The sequence below is a fragment of the Numida meleagris genome, chromosome 2 (assembly GCF_002078875.1).
Source record: "Numida meleagris isolate 19003 breed g44 Domestic line chromosome 2, NumMel1.0, whole genome shotgun sequence".
In the NCBI taxonomy this organism is placed as follows: Eukaryota; Metazoa; Chordata; class Aves; order Galliformes; family Numididae; genus Numida; species Numida meleagris.
In genome coordinates this window covers 87,032,100-87,055,668 of record NC_034410.1, presented here as the reverse complement: position 1 = coordinate 87,055,668, position 23,569 = coordinate 87,032,100, and the positions used below count along the sequence as shown (strand labels likewise).

Genomic DNA, 23,569 nt, shown 5'->3' with positions numbered 1-23,569 from the left:
ATTATGTCACTGGAGTTTCATTGCCTGTCGTTGCTTCTCTGTGCTCACGGAGATGAGCCTCTAATCACACGGCTTGTCACACAGAGCTTACACTATGTGCGGGGATTTTTTTTTGTGTTATCGTTATGTGTCACAGTAAAGTTTAACAATTTAGAAATTACTTTTTATTTTTTTGCCTGCTGGTGTTATTTTAGTACAGCAAATCATTTGCATTTTTCTCCATGACTGACTCACACAAAAATTTGGGCTTTTCTACTCTGAAATCCAGTCATTTTCATCTGGATTCAACACTGATATTCTAGATACATCAATAGCATACATCAACATACACACAAATAAATAGAACCAAAACTATGGAAAAGAAGGACTGCAACAGACTCAGACTGTAAAGTTCTTGTTTTATGAATACCTCATGATTATGTGCTCAAATCACTAGGAGCTCTTCCACTGACTTCAGCAGCCGATGGATCAGGCTAAAGGTAAAATATGTTCTGTGGAGAAAAACAAATGGTGCAACTTTAATATTTTATTTCCATTCTTTAACATTTTAATAATTTCAAGGCCTATTCTTTCAAAGTGATTTGTAAATGGCTCTAAAAGGACATGCAGCAACTGTAACCAAAGATTTACAAGAAAATGACACAGGCCAAAGCCCTGCCCTAGCAGTTAGCTCTTCCCCAGGCCCTTGTGCATCTAAGCACAACACAAAAGGATATAACGCTGTACAACTTTTAAATTACTATTTATTTTGTTTCTCCTCTCTTGGGAGAAGGAAAAGGAAAAGAATTTGTTGAAACAAGAACAAGCCACTGCAGAGAGACAGGAACACAGCAGAAGGTCTTCGCAATCCTTACATAAGGAAACCATTTGTGTACACTGCTTGTTACCATCTCTGCTGAAGGACGTATGCTTATTTATGTTTTGTTATTGCTCTGCACATATGCTAATAAAAGCCACCAAAACTCAACTTGCAGGTTGCTGAACATTTGCAGCCATATGGCAGCCATAGCTGGTAATACTATTTTTTCAAGATATAATGCTACGTATTTTGAAAACCAACAAAGAACACATAAATAAAATTAAGGATATTACTACATTAAAATATAAGACTTAAAACATCATACCATCAAATATGCAATTGATAACTAGTTATTTGATGTGCTATCGGACAGAGGAACGTTTTGCAACAGTAACAGAAGAAATTGTGGCTTTGGGGATTCCTTTACAATTTTGAAATTCTATTAATAGAATACAAGGATTATTGGAGATTTTAAAGAAATTACATAGAGTCACACCAGAAATCACGTGATAACAGCTCTGCAGCTTGAAACAAGTACGCTTTGGAACTTTCAGAGTTTTCATTCATTTAAAAAATTTAATATTTCTTTCTGTGTGGCTGTTCTAACTGAAAAGTTAAAATGCAAGGAAGTATCAGCCTTTTCAAGTTCTAAGAAACCTTCAGAAGTAGAAGCTGATATTTTGAATATTTTCTAAGAGGAACCTCAGCATCATACTCAAAACCCTTTCCCTACCCACCTATCATCACCTCCACTAAATGTATAATATTGGGCTCATACAACACATTTCTGATAAGGTCCTGAAATAGCTAGAAATTGCAGGCAAGCAAGAGACTAGAACTGAATTTAAACAGTCAGCATCTTATTGATCCCAAAATACTAAGTTTTTTTGGGGGAGCTGGAACAGGCTGCAGTGGGCACAGCCCCAAGCTGCCAGTGTTCAAGAAGTGTTTGGACAATGCTCTCAGACACAGCATTTGAATTTTGGGTGGGCCTGTGTGGATCTAGGAGCTGGGCTCAACGATTCTTGTAGGTCCCTTCCAACTCAGGATATTCTATGATTCTGTGATACACACTTGGCAAAACAATCAAGAAGTTTTGGGGCAACATTACTGTCAACAGTTAAGCAGGTTATATTATCTCATAAATGTTTCTACTATAAATGCAGACTAGCTGGGAAAACAATTGCAATATTCACTAGCCTGGATAGGAACAGAACATCCATAGGGACAATGCAGTTGTCTAAGGAGTTAGGTTCACTGATTACAATCCAATGAGCACTCATTAACACTTCCTCTGATACAGCTCACACACTCCTTTCCTCACCTACCACTCACTGTTCACGTCTCATGCTACAGCTGTTTAATTGGTTGATGTGATTGGATTAAAGATTGTGCTCATATTGACTACTGAAACATCCAACTGTTTGAAGCTAAGCTTAAGGTTAGAGATTCAAGACCAGATGAGGCCTGACAGGTCCTGAAGTCTAATTTTTTTTTTATTACTCAAGGCTCGTTATATAAAACAACCACAGTCTAGCTCAGCTAATGGCTGTTAATGGGTTTTCTGACTTTAGCCAGAACATCTTAGCTACGTGAGTGCTATAGTTCAATTATAAAAGACATAATTGCTTGTGGAAGGCAAGCTTGCTTTCAGCCTGCTACACTGACAGTTAGCAGCTCTGCTCCTTGTGAGAGTGAATCATCACTCCCTTCCCTGTGCTCCACAGCAGTTATCACATACATCCATTGTACTCCTTCTCATTCACCTTGTTTCCAAGGTGAAAAGGCTGTTGCATCCTGGAAGCCTCTCTGAACAGAACGAACAAAAGTTGCATTGAGGGTGGTCCTTCCCATCTCTGATGCACCCTTTTGGAGGCCTGGAGCCACAGGTGGTGTTAGAGCTGCAGACACACAGTGGATCAGAAGCAGTTGAGATGCTGCCTGATTTGCTCCCTGCTGTCTCTCTAAATAGTGTCTTTTAATATGTTATACATTCATTGAACAGTCCACAAGGGACACTTGTTTTATGTAGCCATCACTATGATTTATATTGCTACGTGTGGTCCAGAGCTCCTGGCTGGACATGTTTGCAGGATAAGTCTTGGGATAACAGCAAGAACAAAGACAACTCAAGTGCTTTGATTTTGGTATGAGGTAAACTTACTGAGATAATTTCAGGTATGATAAAACAGATTTGGCCTCAAGTTTTACTGCAAATAAGTTTGGTTTTTTAAAAGGATTGTTTTTACTACCCCTTTTTATTTCTTTTTCCTGAGTTAACTACTCAAATTAAAATAGGAATAGAAAAGAGAAGGATAGCGTTTTAGCATTGAAGACCATTTCTGTGTGACCTAAGCTTTGATGCTTAAATCTGTGAATGACCTTGACAGGTTGTGAGAGGAGACAGCAGATTTGACACAATGAAACAGAAGGAGACAGCAGACACACTCAAGAGGCTGGAAAAACAGGCTCATCATTTAGCATCTGTATTTGGAAGTAATAATAATAATAATAAATTATAACAAACAAATGTCTAACATTAGCAGCTTGGGCATAAATGTTATGTCACTGCAGTATCATAAAGGCATCTGGTCAACAGTATTCATGCAAAATGAATTAGCATTAAAGAAAAAAAAATGCACCCCTCCTACATTTTGCATCCTCCTGCTCATCCACTAGGGAAACAAATGAGTAAGGCTGAGGGACACAGTATTTTCTCCATACTTCAAAGACAGTATGTGGAATAAATCCCTAAGCGCCTGATCTGCTGCTGTTTCTGGAACTGTTCATAACCCATAGCTCCATTCTGCCCTCCAGTCAGCCGAACCTTTGAACAAACATGTTTAATTCAGCCAGGCTTGGAGGTATTAGGTATGAAGATCTGTAACGTGAGTCATCTGGCAAGTCAGGGGCACTGCCAGTGGCAGCAGACAACAGAAAGGTGCCTGAGAAGGGACTGGATGTTGAGTTTGAGCTGCAGGCAATCAGCCAGGAGACACCAGAAAAAGTTGTGTTTTAGGGAAGGATTCAGTACTGCCTTCACACTCTGGCAAGCTGAGAGGCCTTGGTGATGGGTGACATGGGAGAGGCCAGGCTCAAAGCCAGCTGGGACATGCTAGCAAAATGGCACCCAGTGCAGCAGCAGCAATGATGTGATAGTAGAAAGTACAGTTTTGCGAGTGGTACAGGAAGAATGGAGAAATACCAACAGCCTACTGCCAGGGCATATAGATGTTGTGGGGCTGTGGTCGCTTAAGAGTGGTATAGCAAAGCACCATTTGAGAAACACAGGGCATCTATCAGCTTGCAGAAAGTTTCAAGCCCTTCCTAAGTGACCTCCATCCTTTCTTACTTTCTCTGTTCACTTGTGCATGAAGAGCAGTTTTCTTCTGCCAGATCGTTAATTATAATGACAGATTCAACCAGTGTTCACTGCAGTACCCTTGTGTATGTCACCAAAGAGTGACATTGCTTTCCATTTATCCAGACCTTTTGCTTACAACTCATCAGTCAATTTCTAATCCATGAACCAATTTCTCATCCATACCCTGTGCAGTCCTCTTGCAGGACTGGGAGTCCTTGTGTGGAACCAATCCCAGGAATTTCAGGAATGCTTCTGTATCTGGTGTGTTTTCTTACACTGGAAGTACAGTTGGATATTAGGAAGAATTTCATCTCTGAAAGAGCAGTGAGGCAGTGGAACAGGCTGCCCAGGGAGGTGGTGGGGTCACTGTCCCTGGAGGTGTTTAACCACCACGCGGTTGGTGGGCATGGTGGGGGTGGGTTGGGGTTATGATCTTAGTGGTCTTTTCCAACCTTAAAGATTCTGTGATTCTATGGAACGGCTATCACTTTGAGAAGTATTGCTAGCCTTTTCTCACAACAAGACCAGGTTGGATGGGGCCCTGGGCAGCCTGAGCCGGTGGGTGGCAGCCCTGCCCACAGCAGGGGGTTGGAGCTGGGGATGCTTTAAACTCCTTTCCAACCCAAGCCCTTCCGTAATTCACCACGTTTCGTTCATTTTAACTCTCTTTAGAGCATTCTGCACCTCGCAAGGAGGAGCTCAACCCCAATCCAGGCACGCTCTGAGAACCAAAGCGCCCCTCAGCAGGCAACCGACCCGCAGCCCGCACCCAGTCCAGTCCAGTCCAGTCCAGCCCAGCCCAACCCTGCCTCTCCCTCAGGCCCTCCCGCCCTCAGCGCCCGCCGCCGCGTGACACCGCCCTGCTTCTCCATTGGCCGCCGCACCCGGAAGGGGCGGGGCGGCCGCTGACCCGCGTGTGCGTCGGATGAGGGGTCGGCCGCGGGTAGGGGTCTCGGCGTTGGTCTGACGGTTAACAGCTGTCGGCGCCGCGGCCTCCTCCTCTTCTCCGGTTCCCTTCTCCTGCGGTGGCCGAGTTGCCGGGCAGCGACCGGGTAGGCGTGTGCTCGCTTCGCTTGGCGGCGGGGCGGGGCCGGCAGCCGCGTGGCGGTGGCTCGGGGCGGGATGCCGCCGGCTGAGGTGTGGCGAGGCGGTATTCCGCCTGCCTGGCCAGAGGAGATGTACGATAGCGGCGTGTGAAGCGTGTAAAGTAATCACTGGGGAGTGCAAAGTGCTTGCTTCCCTTCTTGGTCGGCCAAGAGCGCTGGGAAATTAACAATGCAGGGCTTAGGAACTCTGGTTTTTTAAGCAAAACCGTGTAATTTACAATATTCCTTGTTAATACGTGGTCGAAACCTGAAAAGATAAGTTTTATTTTAAGCGTGAGAAAAGCCAAATATCGAACTCAGTTGGCACGGCTGCGAGGATGCTGTCATCGTTTTATCTCGTGTTAGAAAGCTGAGTCAGGCCGAGCTGAACTGAGGCGAGCTTACACCCTGAGGAGTGATTCTGGCCGGCGTCGCTGCCGTGGTGCGCAGCTCCATCCTGCGCTGCCTGAGGCTGCACGGCTGGGAGAGACACCGTGTGCTTGCTGAGAAGCCTGTATGGCTCTTCTCTGGGTACTTTGGTAGCTTGAGCAAGGCTTTTTTGCTGGTTTTGGAAGCATATTACAGACAAAGATATCAGTTTTAGGTAAACTGATAAACTTTTTTATTCTTTCTTCCATTTAACTCCTAATAGGACACTGCAATGGAGAGTACGGTATCTGTCACGTTCCTCGTATTATTTTTCATACTGTTGTGTGAAAGTTATCATCACGGAGTGGAGACGACTACTGTTGTGCAAACACTGGAGAGAACTTTTCCAGAAAAGGCAGCTGGCATTAACGACGACTTGGCAGGATTAAGACAGAAGCACCACCTTCAGGAACTTTTTAATCGATATGGAGAAAACAACTCTCTCACGATTGAAGGATTTAAAAAGCTGATCCAGAACATAGGTATTGATAAAATGAAAAGGATTAAAATAGATCATAACCATGATCATGACCATGATCATCATCTTCATCATAGCCATGTTTCCTTGAGTAAGAACTCTGAGAAGTCTGTTTGTCCAAACCACGAATCTGATGCTAACAAAGACCTCAGGAACAATCATTCAAAGGAACCTCATAAAGCAGAGAATGTAGATCATCAGCACAATTTCGTCCACAGTAAGAACACCGTTAATGAAATAACTGGGTCTATCAACACTACTCCCACAGATAGCAGTTCTGAACTGCAGAATTTGGAACCTGCAGAAGGCAAGCCCGTTGCTCATGTGGGCCTGGCTGGCTCTAACACCATTAATATCACAGATGGAAGCAGTACGAGTTGGCTTGCGAACACCAAGGCAAATGAATCTCTTGTTTCTCCGAAGGAATTGGAAAAAGGAAGTTACCTGTATTCTAAACTTAAAAACCCAAATGCCCAAGAGGTGAGACTGACTCTGTTGTGTTCTGGGAACTGAGGCCCATTGGGAGCATTGTTATGGCTTATTTGCAGGGAGCTTAACGTTTAACTTAACATTTAACTGGGTCCATGCTTTTTAGTATGACTGTGTTCATAGCAAAACATGGAACAGCAGCTTCTCTTGAATCTTAACTCTTTGGTTTGAAGAACTGTTAGGACCACAACATATGCTATGAAATTGGAGAACTCTACTTAGGCAAGTATATACAAGTTAGCAACACTGTAGGAAAACTCCCTTTACTTCATGCAAAAGCAGTGAGGAAAGTTAAGTACCCAAGGCACCATGAAGTGAATACTCAAATGCTGTTTTCCTGAAATGAATTTCTTGCTGTGTAAGTGCAGCCAAAGAGCCCTGCACGCATGTGACTGTGCCTATAAAGCTTGTACTTTTCTGCACATGGGCAGGAAACAAACACAATGTGCCCCTGATTTAGAAATAACTGATGAAAAAAAGTTTGCTGCAAAACGATGCCTGTTATTTCAAGATAGTAAAAATGAGTGCTGATAAAGTCAATCATTTTGTTGTAGACAGTTCTGTTGCATGATCTTTCTCCATTAAGAGCTTTAAAAAGCAAGTGTCCCTCTGGAGTCTTAGTGGTACGGTTATTCTGGTTAATTCAGAGCAGGTACGTGCAGCGTTTGATTAGTGGGTGCTGTATCCGTGAGTAATTGCTGTGTTCTGCACAGTCAGAGCAGAAGTGCTGCTGTGGGAGTCAAGGGGAGCACTGAACCTTGTAGGTCATGGAGCAGGAAGCTCTTTACTGGAGGAAGTGTATGGTGATAATGCTCTGTGTGAGACTTTCTCTGGTAGTGACATGTCACAAAGCTAAAGACCTTTTTGTATTACTCCCTTATCTTGCCTCTAAAACAGAGTCAGAGGTGTTAGGCTTTTTCTAATCTCAAGGCAAACCGTCTGTCCTCCTTGTGCTGAGGATGTGTGATAATCATGCATCATCTGTCAGCGCTGCCCACCTCGCCTTCTGGGCCAGAAGAGAGGATGATGGTGTAGTTCTTACTGACTTGAGTTGTTATTGTTTTTTAATTCATGTGGGGTTGCTACTGATTTCAGTTAAGAAGGGATACAGGGTCATTTTAAGATACAGTATTTTGGTTCTAGCTAATCTTTAACTAATATCTTTCCACAGTGCTCCAGTGCATCAAAGCTGATGCAGTCCCATGGGATAAGCACTGAAGTATTGTTGTCTGCCACAGAATTTAGCTATCTCTGTCCAGCTCTTATTAATCAGATTGATGGGAAATACTGCATAGTCCATGCAAGTAGTGAAAAAGCTGAAACTCCTCCAAAAGGTTATTCTCTGCAAATAGGTAGGTTATTATTATTTTTTTTTTATGTGGAATAAAAGCCTGCTTGAAACCCATATGTGTTAGTTATACATTTCAGAAAGGTGTTTCAAAGCTGTAAGAAGCTTATGATTTTCTTTTGACACTTGTTATCACGTGTAGGCATAAATCTTTATGGCCCACCGCTTGCTAATATCTAATCAGATGATAAGGGTATTTGATTTAAAAAAAAAAAAGTTAAGCAAACAAAATCTCATGTAGCAGTTGTTAACATTTTCTTTTTCTTTTTTTTTTTTTTTAACAGCTTGGATTGGTGGCTTTATATCCATCTCAGTCATCAGTTTCCTTTCTTTATTGGGGGTTATACTGGTACCTTTGATGAATCGTGTGTTTTTCAAATTTCTTCTAAGTTTTCTTGTGGCATTGGCTGTGGGGACTTTAAGTGGAGATGCCTTCTTACATCTCCTTCCGCATGTAAGTATTAATTACTGCTTCATTAATTATTTCAAAAGGGACGTACTGACAGCTGGTTGTACCTATTAGTGGTAGTTTCATTAGTTAACATATGCTAGTACGATGGATTATTTAACAGAAATAATTTTTCTCCTAATAACCTCCTGTTTGGAGCTGTCTGTATTATTTCTGTCAGTCTTACAGCATAAAACTTCACACCCTTTTCTCTCAAGCTATATCCTGTTTTCTCAGCCATGCGTTTTGCCAAATCACTCACAGTTTGTTGCCCACAAGAATTTTGCATAAATGTTTTTCTAGTCTCTTATTGCAGTGCCATCTCTTTTTCCTCCGTCAGTTTCAGGAACTTTATAGTCAGCAGGAATAGTTCACTGTGCTCTTTAAATGGGGAATAGAAAATCCACTGTTTTGTGTTTTCAGGCACGTGTGTTGATTGCTTTTGCACTGTAATGTTTTTTATCAGAATTGAACACTTCTAAAGTCCTAGAAAAACATTACTTGACGGGCTTTGAAATGTTCTATTACTAGTATGTAATATGGACAGTAAAACTGGGATATGATTGTAACATTTCTAAATTTCTTGAAGCTCTTAAACACATTTCTAGACCCAGCTTCCAGATGAGACGTACTAAACCACAGGTTTCAGAGCCCTGTGTGTTCTTAGGGTTTATTTCTGATAGTCTTGAACTTTCCGCATGAGGACACAACCCTAAATGCGTGTGTGTGAATGTGTATGCATATGTGCCTGATACCTGTGAGTAACTTCAGTGAGAGAATGAATGCTAGGATCGCTCTCAGTAGTTTCTATCAAGAGATTTTCCTTGTAATTGTTTGAGATTGTATCCGGAGCATTTATCCTGTTGTAAGTGCTAAGTCTGTACTCAAGATTTGAGGAAGAGAATGTGCAGAAGGCTTTGTATGTTTCTTTTGTTGTCAATTCTTCTGAATATAATGACTTCCATATTTGCTTCTCCCTTTAGTCTCATGGAAATCACCACCATCACCATGAGAAACCTCCACTTGAACAGAACAAAGGTCCACTGTTCAAGCATCTTGTTTTTCAAAGTACAGAAGAGAGCGCTTACCTGGATTCTACATGGAAGGGGCTTACAGCGCTGGGAGGCTTGTATTTCATGTTTCTAGCGGAGCATTTGATCACTTTAATAAAGCAGTTTAAAGACAAGAAGAAAAAGGTAGAGAAACTATTACTTTGAATTCGTTTCATTGCACGATGACAGCTGAGTACGCTTTTTTAGAAACAGAAGGATTGTGTATATTGTTACTGGATATAATAGCAATTCCTGACTTGATTAGTGCTCTATTTTATTTCTGTTGGTGACATCTGTGCTTTCAAACGAGACAGTGGGTGTCTTTTTTTTTTTTTTTTTTTGTGGCCATGTTTGAGAAGAGCTCTGAGCTATCTCCTTGACCAGACAGGTAGTACGTGTGAATTGTTTAATAAGCAAACAGCTTTGTTTTAAGTTAGAAGTTCAAGAAGTTATTGTTCATTACTGACTTCCTTCTGACTTCTCAAGGAGGCTATGTAACTGTCTAATTTTTTAAAATTGTTCTTTTAAATCTCATGCTGGATGAAATAAGATGGCCTTGTGCAGTTATCATAGTACTGAGGGAGCACTTCCACAAAATGGGTAAGGGTAACAGTCACTCCTTAAGCAACTGAGCATCTGAGTGCACTGTAGAAGGTGGCAGAAGGTGATACTGTTAGATGGTATTCTGCTTGAACATACCATCTTGCAAGTTCCTCTTCTCTCAGAACAGTAGAGCAACGCAGCCTCCACGTTACTAAGCTGTGTTTTATGCGGAAGGTGTAAATAATAATTGATTTTAGTGGGCTGTAAACAGTAGATCAGCAGTTTCAGTGCAGGAGTTGTGTAAGCTCTTTTACTTGGGTCCCAGCAGGTTCTGTTGGTGTGGTTGATACTGGAGTAAGCAAAACTAACTGTTTTGAGTGACAGGATCCCTTCTGCTATCTTTAGTTAAATGCGTTCGCAAGTAGATGATGTGAAGAGTTCCAAGCAAAGTCAGTATTTTCTGTATCCTTCTCTCTCAACCACTGAGAATGGATTTCCTGTTGGACTGAGGCACAAGGCTTTCTAGGTAGCCACTGATCATAAACTGATCACTGTGCAATACTGACATCAGTGAGTGATGAGTAGAGATGTTTACTTGGCTTTTCTTCAGTACACCAGCATTAAGCATTACACTGACATTACAGATCTAGCAGAGTAGCTCTTGTTCAGCATATTTCTGTGTTTTTTCCACTTATCAAATGAACCCTTCTGTTTAGTCCTTTCACAGAAGTACATGGTATTTACTTATTTATGTTCATTTTCTCACTCCTTTGGAGCCTGGGGAACTTTTGTCTTTTTAGTGCACTTACAAGAGTTTCTAATGTTCTTCTTCTGCCTTTTTTATATAGCTTTCATGTTGTCCTCTTTCTGCGTAGGCTGCGTAAATGTTGTGAATATAATGTTGCTCATGTATATCCTGAAAAATAAGTAAAATATTCATAACTACAGTATTTTCTTTTGGAATAAGAAAAAAAATGAAGATGATGGAGAAAGTAAGAAGTTTTCAGCGAATGAAGAAAAGTTAGATACAGATGATCGTAAGTCTCAGTAATATCACTGCACAATTGTTCTTGTGCAACAGCACAGCTTAAAAAAAAATACTGTATCTGATTGATGGCAGTTTATTCATTTGATTCTTACTGTAGGTTGAATTGCTACCTACTTCCAACCTATCAAACCTTTCTAAAGAAAGTAGTGGATTCAGTTCAGAAATGAGTGTTTTGAAGTCATTCTGAGAAGCTCTACTGGCTATCCCTATTGCATATGTAGACGTACCTCATGGCTTCTGCACTTCTGTTAGACTGCTAGATGTTGGATACAGAAGTCTAAATGATAGTGCATATTTTAAGTCCAGTTTTTTTCTGGTTTGAATATTTATTCTTAAAGTTGATAATCCATAATCCAAGGTGTTAAAGTACTTGGTCTGTAAATGGTTGGATGTCTTGAAGGTCGTGTTGTAAACAAAGCCACACCTCACTAGATATGTGTTGGCTCTTGTGGCTAAGAGCAGCTTCCAGTTTTTTTTCAGGAAGTAATTTTATGTCTAAAGAAAGAGATCTCAGCAGGGCAGGAAAAGAACTGCAGGGGAGGAATGTAACAAATCTGGAGAGTTTGTCAGTTAAAATAGTCAACGTTAGTGTGCTGTTTAATGTTCATATGAGGACACTTAACATTCTGTGTTAATATTCTTGTGTGTATATTTTCAGATGTTGAAGCTTAACGAGTTGTATGTATTAATTATTTCTGTACAAAATGCAGAAAGGTTCCCAAAACTCTGTATAATGTAATCTTGTTCTTTTGCATTCTTACTCTTTAGCCCAGAGATGAGTTAATGACATACACATTTCAGTCTTTTTCCTTCTGAAGCAATTGAACTAACAGCTTTCATGCTATGAAATTTGAACATAGAGCCTTACACTGTTGTACTTAAATTGCACTGGGTCTTAGATGAAAAGCTTCTTTTTTTTTCTTTGACTTTTTAGGAGATATTTGTGGCCATAATGTATGGGACTGCTTTAGTGTTAGGCAACAAAGTAAAAGATTTTTATTGTTATGAAATAAGAATTTTCCTAAAAATCTGATTAAAACAAAAACTGGTTGTGGAAGCATTTGGTACAATACACTGGGTTATCAACTTCAACTTTCAGGCTTGCTGATTTTTTTTTTTTCTTTACTGTGTCACTTATTCAGCTTGTTTATTTTATCTTTGCTTCCTGGGTGACTCTAAAAATATATAATATTATGCTCTGGGTTTTTGTAACAGGGTCTGAGGGCTATCTAGGGACAGACTCACAAGATCCATCGCCCTTCATTTCTCAGCAGCCAGCTGTGCAAGAAGAAGAAGAAGTCATGATAGCTCATTCTCATCAAGAGGAGGCTGACAATGAATACGTATCCAGGGGCTGTAGGAACAAATGTCATTCTCACTTACACGATACTCTCGGACAGACAGATCATCTGAGCCATCACCACCACGACTACCATCACATTCTTCATCACCATCATCATCAGAACCATCATCCACACAGTCACAGTCAGCGCTACTCACGTGAAGAGCTGAAGGATGCTGGAATAGCAACTCTAGCATGGATGGTGATTATGGGAGATGGACTGCACAATTTCAGTGATGGCCTAGCAATTGGTAAGTGTTAGTTTGGACTCCACAGTTCTGTCAGATATGACTGTAGTGAGGTGTTGCTGCCATGTGTCTTTTTGTTAGGAGTGTAACTAGTCCCCTACATGTCTTTAGTCTTCAGTGAAAAGATCTTACGACAAAAAGAATGGATTAGCGTTCGTGTTTTGGATTCCTGAGTTCGAGCTCAGATCTTGGGGTCTCCTTCTTTCAAGAAGGAAAGTTAGATGGTAAAAGTTATAGAAAGTGAAGTTAAATCACTAATCATCCTTAGTTCTTATGCTAGTCTTTCATGATCTTGACTTCAGTAATTAAGGCTAACCTGTGTGGTTTCTTTTTTTTCAGTTATTGGATTCATTTCCAGCCTGTACAGAGTACTGGAGTCAGTTCGGCAGGAACAGTCTCTGTAAATTTTATTGTGTAGACGAGTTCATTCTTGTTTGAGGAGAAAGCTCAATAGTCACTGTTTTCTCACAGCAGTATTTGCAGTTGTTCAGGTTCAGTCAGTTCAAAGAATAACGTGAAAAGAGACCTTCTGATTTAATCTTTTATTTCTATTTTTGTTATGAAAGTTGAAGCATGGAATGTAAACTTTCTGGCAGATCAGTACTGAATATGCAGTAGAAGATTTGCATTCAAATTACATGCAGAATCAATTATCTCCTCACATTAGGGAGGTTTGAAAAGGAGCTATGATTTGATAGTTATGAAAAGAAAACTATGAGAGGCTTATAAAAGCTTATTGAACAAGAGCGATAGCCTTTAAAAGCTCTGCCATGTGGCTTGTTCACGCTAATGAAAATGGGGACTTTTTAGTTCTGGATGTGTTTCAAAATATTATGTAAAACACTTATTTGATGCTTTGTCCATACTACTTACATAATATTTATGCATATTTATGTGAAGACGTAAATATTTCTGTGAAGGTAAGTGAAGGCTATTCTGGATAAACTGAAGTTTGTTCATTTCATGTGATTGCTATCGATAACTTCCATCGGTTACTTTTTCCCTTCAGTCTCTTGTGAAAATTATGTAGCAATGAGATTTTAAGAAGTGCTTTTATTTCCATCAGAACATGGAACAGTTGCATCTGACTAACCTTTATGAAATTATGTTCTGTGATTTGAACTTCTCTGAATAGCTTCAACTAAGTAACTAAAATGCAGATAGCTGTTTATTTCCATACTAATCTTACCTATATTTTTTCTTGGGTTTTTTTGAGAGAAGTGATGACTCGAATATATTTTTAAATACTGTAATAGTATAAAATCAACTTCTAAAAATTTTGCTAAAAATGTGTTAAAATATTAATAGCCAGTGAAAAATAAAAACAAATATTCCTGTTCTTAAGCTTCTCTTTTGGTTGTTATGTATGTGTGCAGGATGCAGCATTGTCAGCCACTTAAGTAGTTGGTAACACAGTCAGGTTTTGTATGGTTTGCCTTTGCGGTCACAAAATTAGATTTACCTTTTGTGACTTAGCTGGACTCTTGTATTTTTACTTTCTTTAATAAGTGATAAGACTGCGAAAACACTGTATAAAAGCAGTAATATAGAGGACCTCCTAGATTATTGAGGATGCAGGCATGGGAGAAGGTAATTACCTTCTGCTTTCCTTATCTAGACTCTTCAGGAACTGAAGCCCAATTTAATTCTGACGAGGTCTCCTGTCTTAGGAGATAACTGTAGCTATTCTGTCTCTTTCAAAATCTGACTCAAAAACTATAAAGCAATATTGAGAAGAAAACAGACTGATGCATAGAAAAGATTGATAGTTTTCACTAATAGCCTCTTTAGCTAGTCAAGTAGCAGTAACTTGTCACTTACATGTTAATTAACTGTGTAGACTGCTATGACTAAGTGTTTTGGAGTGCTGTGTGAAATACTCCTGTTGAGGTGTTAAATCAAAATAGCTTTAGTCTTGAACGCTGCAGCTCACCGAATTGAACTTCGAAAACAGAACCATAAAAGTGGATGCTCCTCAGAGGCTGCTTGAAACGCAGTGCTTGGAAACACTAGGTTGGGCCAGTGGTGGACTTGCACAGGCACGCCTTGAAAACTTCCATGGATGGATGTTTCTCCCCTTCTGCAGCCAGCCTCTTCTACGGTTGCAACTCTCTCTTAATAATGAAGTTTTTATTTATGTCTAGCCTGAAGCTCCTGGCTGTAATTTGCAGCCTCTCTGACTTTGTTATCTATCACTACTTTGAAGAGCGAGGCTCTCTTGTTTATATCTGCACTGAAGGTGGCTGTAGGCTGCTGTTAGGCCACTTCTTATTCTGTTGAAGGAAGGGAAACTTAAATAAGCACAGCTTCCTCAAGCTTTTAGACCACGTGCTGTAGGCTTCTGATCATCTTGTAGGTGTGTGGGCAAGATTCACATCCACCTCAAACAGTCTGTTTTAGGCAGTCTGTATCTCTCCATGCCAGATCACTTGAGCTTTGGTGATGTCTCCACGCCGTCATCGAGGTGGGCTGCACGCAGTGGACTTGCCTGGGCAATAGCTCTGGTTGGCAAGTCTGCCTCTGACATCTACCCTGCATGGGAAGGAATCACCTACCACTAAGAAGCTTTCTTCTTGCAGTGCTGGCCCTCCTCTGACCATCTGAAGTGTTGGGTGAATATTCTGGGTTGAGCAGAACTCATTTTCCCTCCAGCTGTTGCCGGAGGTGTGACAGTTTTGCCAGGGTGGAAGCTGCTGGAGTACTGGTGGAAAGATGGGCTTCTCTCCTGTGCTCTCACAGCTGTTGCAGCTGTCCCTCTGCCGGCCGTGCTCCTGGGTCCCCTGCGTGCAAGTAGCTACAAATGACCTTACTCCTCTTTCCAGCATGGTATCGGGCTTATTTCAGAAATTAGTGAAATTTGGTTTGCTTTAAAGGATTAGAGGATATTATGTTGCTTTGGGTTGACATTTATCAATCTTAAACAAAAACTCTTCAGTGACACTTCTAAACTTGCTGAAACATAAAAAGATTCCAGTGAGAATAATTGCATGTCCTAACCTAATAAAGCAGCTGCAACAATGTGTCTGCACTTGAGGACTGAATATGACCTAATGTCTTTTTTCTGTCTTTTTGTAGGAGCAGCCTTTACTGAAGGCTTATCAAGTGGTTTAAGCACGTCTGTGGCTGTGTTTTGCCATGAATTACCTCATGAGCTAGGTAAGACCCCAATATTTCAGTATGCTGCAGCTACCTAGGTACCCACAGGTGCACTCTGGGAAATTGTAGGTTATTTTATTCTGTGATACAGTACAGTTTTTTGATTAGAAAACCTCAGCCATATCAGACTGTCTACTCAGCATTACTTCTATTTAAAATAACGCTTATAAACTGAATTAATATTCCTTTTAAAAATCTAAACGTCTGCTACTAACTGTTTAAAACTCATCTCTTGCAGGTATTCACAAATTGCTCTGTATAGTTTGTAATTCTTCGTAGTGCAGATTGTGAATGGCAGAAGAGTGCATGTTAGTATTTGTTTTTACCACATCTGTTTGATTTTATTCTCGTGTTTGTGCTGTTGAAATTAAGATTACGAGTCAAAATCCTTTCTGCATAGTATCTGCTGCTTGTCCTTTTAAGTCTTAGAAATAATTGAGGTAGCTCTAATTTAAGCAAGGAACTACTTAAAAATATTTTAAAATGCTTTCTCTTTCAAGTGCAAGTGATCTAAATTCATGACCATAACTTCTTATAGGAATGCACATAAGTTTACTATTATGACCTGCTCATGAGAGCAGGACTTGACTTTTTGGTTGAACTCTGGAGAAGCAGCGGCTCAGGGGAGACCTTTTTGCTCTTGACAGTTCCCTGAAAGGAGGTCGTGATGAGGTGGGGGTCGGCCTCTTCTCCTACATAACTATCATTAGGATGAGAAGGAATGGTCACAAGTTGCACCAGGGGAGGTTCAGGCTGGACATCAGGAAAAATTTCATCTCCAAAAGAGTGGTCAGGCGCTGGCACAGGCTGCCCAGGGAGGTGGTGCGGTCACTGTCCCTGGAGGTGTTCAACAGATGTTGTACTGAGGGACATAGTTTAGTGAGGAAATACTGGTGATAGGTGTGTGGTTGGACTGGATGATTTTGGAGTTCTTTTCCAACCTTGGTGATTCTGTGATCGTCTTTCCAATTGTTGGAGCCTTTTGAACATATAACTGGTATTTCTTTCTCAGTCACCGTGGTCTTACATGGTGTATAGAATGAGGAAAGAATGGTTTGCTTACACTTTCTAAGGTTTAATCCTCTAGAAAGTGGACTGTTCAATTTCATTTAATGGAGCTTGTAAACCAGCATATGTATATCAAACCATTTATTAAATGATGCATCTGGCTCTCTGTACAACCATGTTGTAGAAATAAATTGCTTTCTCTGGAGAACATATGTGGTTTTATGGCAGAGAAGATATTATCTTGTTCATCTTAATGTAAATGCCGTAGGAATTATGCAACTTGTATTAACTACATATACAAGGTGTCATTAGTACAAGCATACAAAGTAAATTCACGTTATGTATCCAATGCTTTGGATTCACATGTTGTATTTGCTTTCAGACAAGAAACACTTCTAAAATCTAAATCCTGCTTTTTTGACCAACACAGAGAACTTACTGTGAATACCTTGGTTTAACAGAGAACGTGGAACGATGTAGGAATACTGAAACAAATTGGGCTAGCTGATGTTAACTGGGGAAGAAATTGGATCATACTGTTCTTAACACTAAGCAATGTTCGTAATGTTATACCAGTTAATCTTAATTGTATTGTCTTGTGGGAAAAGCTGTTGTAACAAACTTCTCAACTTGACTTTGGAAACTGCATTTAATTATTTTAACTGGGGAGAAGTTACATTTTTCTAAATAGAACCAATTTTATTTCCAGATAATAAGCCTGCATTATTTTACTCTCTTTTGTTCAGCCGCCTTATCCTGATTTTAAAACAGAATTCTATTCTGAGTGATGGGAGATATTTCTGGCTGGTGATCTATCAAACTTTTAAACAAAATTAAGGCGTCAAGAGTTACAAGATTAGCAAAGGCTTCCTAAATTCAAGAAAGCTACATTTAAAGTACAAAGAAAGGTTACAAAATAAAGGGAATCATCTTGGTACCACTGTTTTATGCAATTAAGTGGGAATACTTTGTTTTAGAAACTGACTTGGGATGCTCATACATATCAGGTAGCGCAGTATGTTGGTTAAAATACAAACTATGCTAAAAGCTTTTGCTTTCAAAAGTCATTAGTCTTTAAGGTTGTGAAATCATTGCACTTGTGTTGTTCTTGTGTACTTTTAATTTTTTTCCCCGCTGTTTTCTAACTTTATGAAGAAAAACATAAGGCAAATGATGACAGAAATCACCTAATAATCCTATAAGAAAGAGGAAATATTGAACGCTACAATAGCTTCCTGAGGGTGTAAATGTCTTTTGTTTTATCCTGTTGTAGGAGATTTTGCCGTACTTCTCAAAGCTGGTATGACTGTCAAGCAAGCTGTGCTTTACAATGCTCTGTCAGCGATGTTGGCCTATCTTGGAATGGCCACTGGGATACTTATTGGTCATTATGCAGACAATGTTTCCATGTGGATATTTGCACTTACTGCTGGGTTATTCATGTATGTGGCGCTTGTAGATATGGTGAGTGGCTGTGTTTTATATCCTGCGTTACACGTAGCATAGTTTAAGGATTAATGTCAATTAAACTTTGATTATAACTTCTACTCTCTCTCCCTCAATGTTTTTTTGGTGCTTGAAGGTACTGAGAAGTGCTCAGTTAAATGTCCAGGTGCAAGATTGCTTTCAGTTAGATGACTGTTTGTGCAGAGTGTAGCAGATGGTGTGCAACTCATAGGCTTGCTGGCTCTCTCCACCACCAAATATGGTTTGGATTTTGCTGCAAATCGTTAGTGCTTCTTTTGGTGAAGCCAGGACTGTATTAAAATCTCTCCTGTATCTCAGAATTAGGTTTGTACAGAAGTACAAAGTGCTTCATGGATGTTCATGGAAGTTTAAGTGTCATTTTAAGAAGAAAATGTTTCGTGTGGCTTGATGAATTCAGTTGGTAAATAGGCCAGACATTTATTCCAAGTATAATTAAGACGTCAGCATAATTATCATGAAAACAGTAATTAGACCAGTACAGACTCTCTGTGTGTGTAAATAGCTTATATGAAAGTAGGCAGATAATATTACTCCTGTTGAGCGACACCTGATTCATGAAGTAGTATTAGTGCAGCCAACAGAAAAGTCTTGAGGAGTGAGACTCAGCTGCCATGTGCCACATCATTGAAGGACTGTTCTAAATGACTGTCTATTTTGAAGGCGTTTAACACTCTCTTGTTTGTTTAGGTGCCTGAAATGCTCCACAACGATGCGAGTGATCACGGATGTAGCCGCTGGGGATACTTCCTGTTACAGAACGCTGGGATTCTCTTGGGTTTTGGGATAATGCTGCTCATCTCAGTGTTCGAACATAAAATTGTATTCAGCATAAACCTGTAATCTTCTTTGCCGGGGTAGAGCTTGGTGTTAAGTTATAACTGGTAGTTGTTTTTCTATTCCATAACGGAGGGGTACGCTTGGTATAGTCTAGGTATTTTTATTGTTGTGTTTTGTTGTTGTCCTTGGGTCTTTCAGTCCCCCAACCCTTTTCTCTCCCATAGAAATGAAAACTGTAAGGATTTTCACTCGGAATGTAGTATTGCATACGGTACTGTGGCAAGGCAAACTTAGTAAGTCATAGTGAGTGCCAAATCTATTAATGCAGTATCACCCGTGGTGGGGGTCGAGGTGTTTTTGTGAATTTATTTACTGTATGTAAATATATGCAACAGTGGCATTTTTTTTTTACTTCATGGTTTTGTTGGTATAAAGAAATAAGATGTCAGTGGTTCTTATTCTAGCACAGTTGAAATCAGTGAACAGAGAGCACAGTGAGCAGTGTAAAACAACAAAGACAAGCAAAGACATGCAAAGGTAGCATGGGTTTATACTGGTAGGAACCGATCTCTTCCCTGTCCACCTTGTTTACAGGGGGTGGCAGGTGAGCTCGCTCCATCCTCTTGGTGGTGCTTCTCCTGGTGGATTCTGTTTCCTATTCCAGTCGGTTTCTGCTGCAAATGATTTCATGTGAAATGGTTTGACTGAAGTGTTTGCAACAAGTACGCTTTACCTGTTTCATCCCTGCTGATGGGAGTTACTCTTCACTGATTCCTCAAATTGGCAACAATAGCACGGCTATTACATCATAAAAGCGTGGCTGTAGATGTAGTATACTTGAATGCCATTAAAGAGACTTTTAAAGTAGTGCTCTATCACATTTACGCTGCCTGAAATGGCAAAGTTATATCACAGTGTTTGATATCAAGGGGAGTAGTGTTAGTAGTAGTCCTTTGCTACAACAGCCTTCCTGATTTAGTTTGGGAAATGGGATGACTGGCAGAGCTGCCTGTTGGCAGGAAGTATTTGATGATCCCACGTCTGACAAGTTAAAGCAGTCTGGCATATGGTGGTCTGTCATTAAAATGAAAGCCAAAACTGTCACATCAAAAACGGGCATTTGGAATGAGTGGAAAGATTTGGGGTTTTTTTGTTTGTTTGTTTTTAACTGGTTGAGAAACAAAGTCTGCAGGCAGCAGGCTGTAAGCTTTCCCCCCCCCTTCATTCTTTACTCAGGTTAACTGGACAGATTTATTTAAACTTCTTTCCACGGGACAAAATACTGTTCTATCAATGTTTCTCGAGCACGCCAGAATAATCAGTGTAGATCTGTTAAGGTTCTGATGCCAGAGCTCATACTGAAGGCTAAAATAAGAATAGATTTCTTCAGACTTCTCTGTGGTGAATAGTTACCCTTTATTTTTTTTAACTCTGAAATATGCATTGGCTTGAGCTTCATTTCTGTGCTTTTTTTTTAAAAGGTCAGATATCAATCTCTCCATAACAGTGGAAAATCACAGAGGGAAAATTAGTGTGCTCAGTAAAATATTTACAGCATCCAAACTGGGAGCCGAAGAAAAAGGAGCAAACCAAGCTCATTTTTCCTGTCCTGAAAGAGGTTACAAATCTGAAGGCTGGGAGAATTCTGATGATGATTCCATTGCAGCTTTTGAAAGCAGAGTGAGCAGAGCTCGTTACCATTCTCCAGATTGCCTGATCTGTATGGGCGATCTCAGCCTCAAAGGAAACGCTTGTTTCTTGAATCCTCCTGTAGTCAGCATTTGGCCAATGCCTTTGGAACAGGATTTGTCTTGTTTCCTTTGAAGTCAGGAGGCAGAGGAAAGCTAATGCATCCTAAGGGGAGCACTAAGGTGTGTTGGGGTCTTATCCAACTCCAGCAGATCTGCACATTATGAACCTGTGAGCAGTTGTTATGAGAGAAGAACAGGCTTCTCTTTTAGAGAGCTCACTTCATCTCTAACAAGAATACTGACAAAATACAGGTGCATCCTTTCCCTTCATCAAGTGCTTTTTTTTTTTTTTCTTTATTCTACACTTCTGCCTTTGGTTAACCCTCTGTACTTCCTTCAGAAGCACACCTCTGAGCAAACAGCAGATGGAGGCTGTCAGAAGGAGTCCTGCAGTTTGTGGTGCAGAGGAACCATACTGTGGTACAACAGCCACCTGCTACATTTTTGTAGCATCTCCTTGATCTGCCATTCTGTGCTACCTCTGTTTGCTGGTTCTCACAGCAGTCTTATTCTAGTGTTCCCAAGGCTGAATTAGAAAAGTTACATGTATCCCACCTGTTGCTTCCTTTTCTTCCCTGCTTATAAACTGTTAGCTCACTTGAAGTTGCTCTGAAGAGAAAGTAACTTCAATTTCTTTCAAACAGTCTAAATTCTTATGGCGCTTCTGTCCTTACCTGTGTTAGGACCGTTTCCAAACTGTCATAGCTAAAACTGTGCCTACAAGCCCCACAGCTGATCTTCTTTTCTTCGCGACCCCAAGTGCTTGAATGTCATCATCTTTGACTTGTGGCAAGCTGTTCAGTTTCTGGCATGTGCGCATCACTGCCACCTTCAGAAAAACAAGGAAGTCTAAAAGAACACTCCCATCCCCTCATACCCCCATATCAAAACTGAAGCTTCCATGCCTTGAACAGTTGGTGCCTTCTCTACTGACCTCTATTCTGAGTGGTCCCAGTCAGTCCAGATCTTTAGAACACGGCCGCTCTTCTTCCTCTGGAAGTCCCTTCTTGGTCTTGCAGAACTGCAGTTGGACATGTCTGACTTGGTCCTGCCCTAAGTGGGTCTCGCCTTTCCTGGGGCAATGGCACCAGTCATTGTCAGAGCTGGTATGCTCCAGTTCTGGCTCTCGCATTGCTTCTCATGAGGAAGATGTGTTCCCAGGCAGAACACTCAGCAAGTCTTCTCTCCCTCTTCCTTCTGAGCCTCTCACAGCTCTGTTACATGCACAAATGCTGGAGCCTCCTGGTGGGTGCTGTAGGGTTTGGGCACTCTGTCTGTTGGTTGTCTTTTGCCTTCTGTCCCACAACCTCAGCCATCAGAGAAATGGGACATGCTCAACTCCTTGGCTGTGAGCTGTTTCAGACTTGGGTGGCTTCTGACTCAGTTTCCTTTAAATTTCTTGTGGTTTCTGTTGGCCTACAGCCTTAATTGCTGAAGTCAGAAGGACTTCTCTTGTCTGTGTGATAGATGGGAGATAGGAAGTGGGCACATGGCTGGGTGTTGCCTGTGAGATCATTAGATTGGTGACTAAACATGTATAAATCCACAGCTTCCAGTCTGTGCTTCCTGTGAGTTGTTGTCTGGCTTGCGATAAGAGAAACGGGCATGAGAATATCTGCGTATCAAAATACATTGCTAATAGATCAACATGAAAAATAAACCAGCCGGCAGCATGTGTGGGAAGGAGGGTGAGATGAGGTGGTGGTGAGCACTTGAGTTGGCTCGATGTTCCAGCACATTTGTCGGTGATGGGGTGGTACCAGTGACTGCAAAGCATTATGAGAGGAAACCAAAGATGGTCTGAAATGTGCTGTTTGTGGCAGTGAGGTGACAAAGCTGGCTCACGTTTTCTTTGTCAGCCTTTAGCAGAAGCAAAGATTCTACTTCTTAACGGTACTCGCGCTGAAAGTTCTCATGCTCTGACAGAGGGATGGAGCAGAGCCTCTAAGCTGCCTTTTATTTTTATGCATTGATGTTTCTGAGCAGCTTGTGGTAATGTGCCCGCCTGCTGCGGCTGATAAATGGGAGCACCTTTCTTTTTGTGTCCTCGTTAACTATAGTACAGAGCTGAGTGTTGCACGTGGCTGTATCTGCCTTATGTAGTGCCTACGTTGGCCTTGGGCAAACAGAGCAAGGAAGGATGGACTCTTAAGTACGTGATTTTCATTGTGCCACATTCTTTTTAAGCTTTTGGCTTGTCTTTGTACGTAGTATCAGTCATGTGCTGTCCTTACGTGCAGCAAGAATTCCACTACACATGCCAGTCCTTGCTTGAGTTCTTGGCCTGCCTAGGTCAAGCAGTGTGGCTGTTCTCTACTGATGGGAGATATTGTGCAGGAGCACAATGAACTGTGTTTGTTTAGAATGCATTTGAGGTTACAAAGTGGCTCTTCTGCTGCATGAATTCAGGGTCAAGCGTAATTACAGCTTCTGTGGAAAACTAGTTTGTTCTGTTTGCCACAAATAATAGAACCAGAAACCCTGTTTTCATGCAGTGTCTTCTTACTTGAAATGTGGTTTTGGTACATGTAAACAATTGTTAGAGCTGTAATTGTATTTCTGTATGCTTGATGGAATAAACCACTGAACAAAGTGCTGTTTCATCTGTGTTTACTTGGAACCCCCCAGTGGCTTGAGTTGGAAGGGACCTCAGAGATCATCTATTTCCAAGCCTCTGCCATGGGCAGGGCTGCCCCCCTACCAGCTCAGGCTGCCC

At 40.9% G+C, this 23,569-nt stretch overlaps 2 protein-coding genes across 2 annotated transcripts; one reads left to right on the top strand and one right to left on the bottom strand.

The window, feature by feature from the left end:
• On the bottom strand, positions 209-5,704 carry LOC110393491. The gene is made up of 4 exons (XM_021386389.1): positions 5,654-5,704; positions 4,920-5,326; positions 4,347-4,439; positions 209-491 (listed from the first exon to the last, which is right to left on the bottom strand). Exons 1-4 carry the CDS (start codon positions 5,702-5,704, stop codon positions 425-427), a joined length of 618 nt encoding a protein of 205 aa, XP_021242064.1. The 3' UTR covers positions 209-424.
• SLC39A6 (solute carrier family 39 member 6) lies at positions 5,060-23,446 on the top strand. Its single transcript, XM_021389131.1, has 10 exons — positions 5,060-5,215; positions 5,901-6,635; positions 7,816-7,996; positions 8,277-8,446; positions 9,424-9,636; positions 11,003-11,072; positions 12,299-12,676; positions 15,749-15,829; positions 18,111-18,301; positions 19,013-23,446. Exons 2-10 carry the CDS (start codon positions 5,910-5,912, stop codon positions 19,163-19,165), a joined length of 2,163 nt encoding a protein of 720 aa, XP_021244806.1. The 5' UTR covers positions 5,060-5,215; positions 5,901-5,909; the 3' UTR covers positions 19,166-23,446.

Coding starts and splice junctions, on each gene's coding strand:
- LOC110393491 (XM_021386389.1), bottom strand. CDS start 5,704: ATGGAGCTGCGCACCACGGCAGCGACGCCGGCCAGAATCACTCCTCAG. Junction 5,327..5,653: donor CCAGAATCACTCCTCAGGGT/GTAAGCTCGCCT, acceptor TCCTCTGGCCAG/GCAGGCGGAATACCGCCTCG. Junction 4,440..4,919: donor GGACTGGGTGCGGGCTGCGG/GTCGGTTGCCTG, acceptor CTGTACTTCCAG/TGTAAGAAAACACACCAGAT.
- SLC39A6 (XM_021389131.1), top strand. CDS start 5,910: ATGGAGAGTACGGTATCTGTCACGTTCCTCGTATTATTTTTCATACTG. Junction 6,636..7,815: donor AAAACCCAAATGCCCAAGAG/GTGAGACTGACT, acceptor ATCTTTCCACAG/TGCTCCAGTGCATCAAAGCT. Junction 15,830..18,110: donor TGAATTACCTCATGAGCTAG/GTAAGACCCCAA, acceptor ATCCTGTTGTAG/GAGATTTTGCCGTACTTCTC.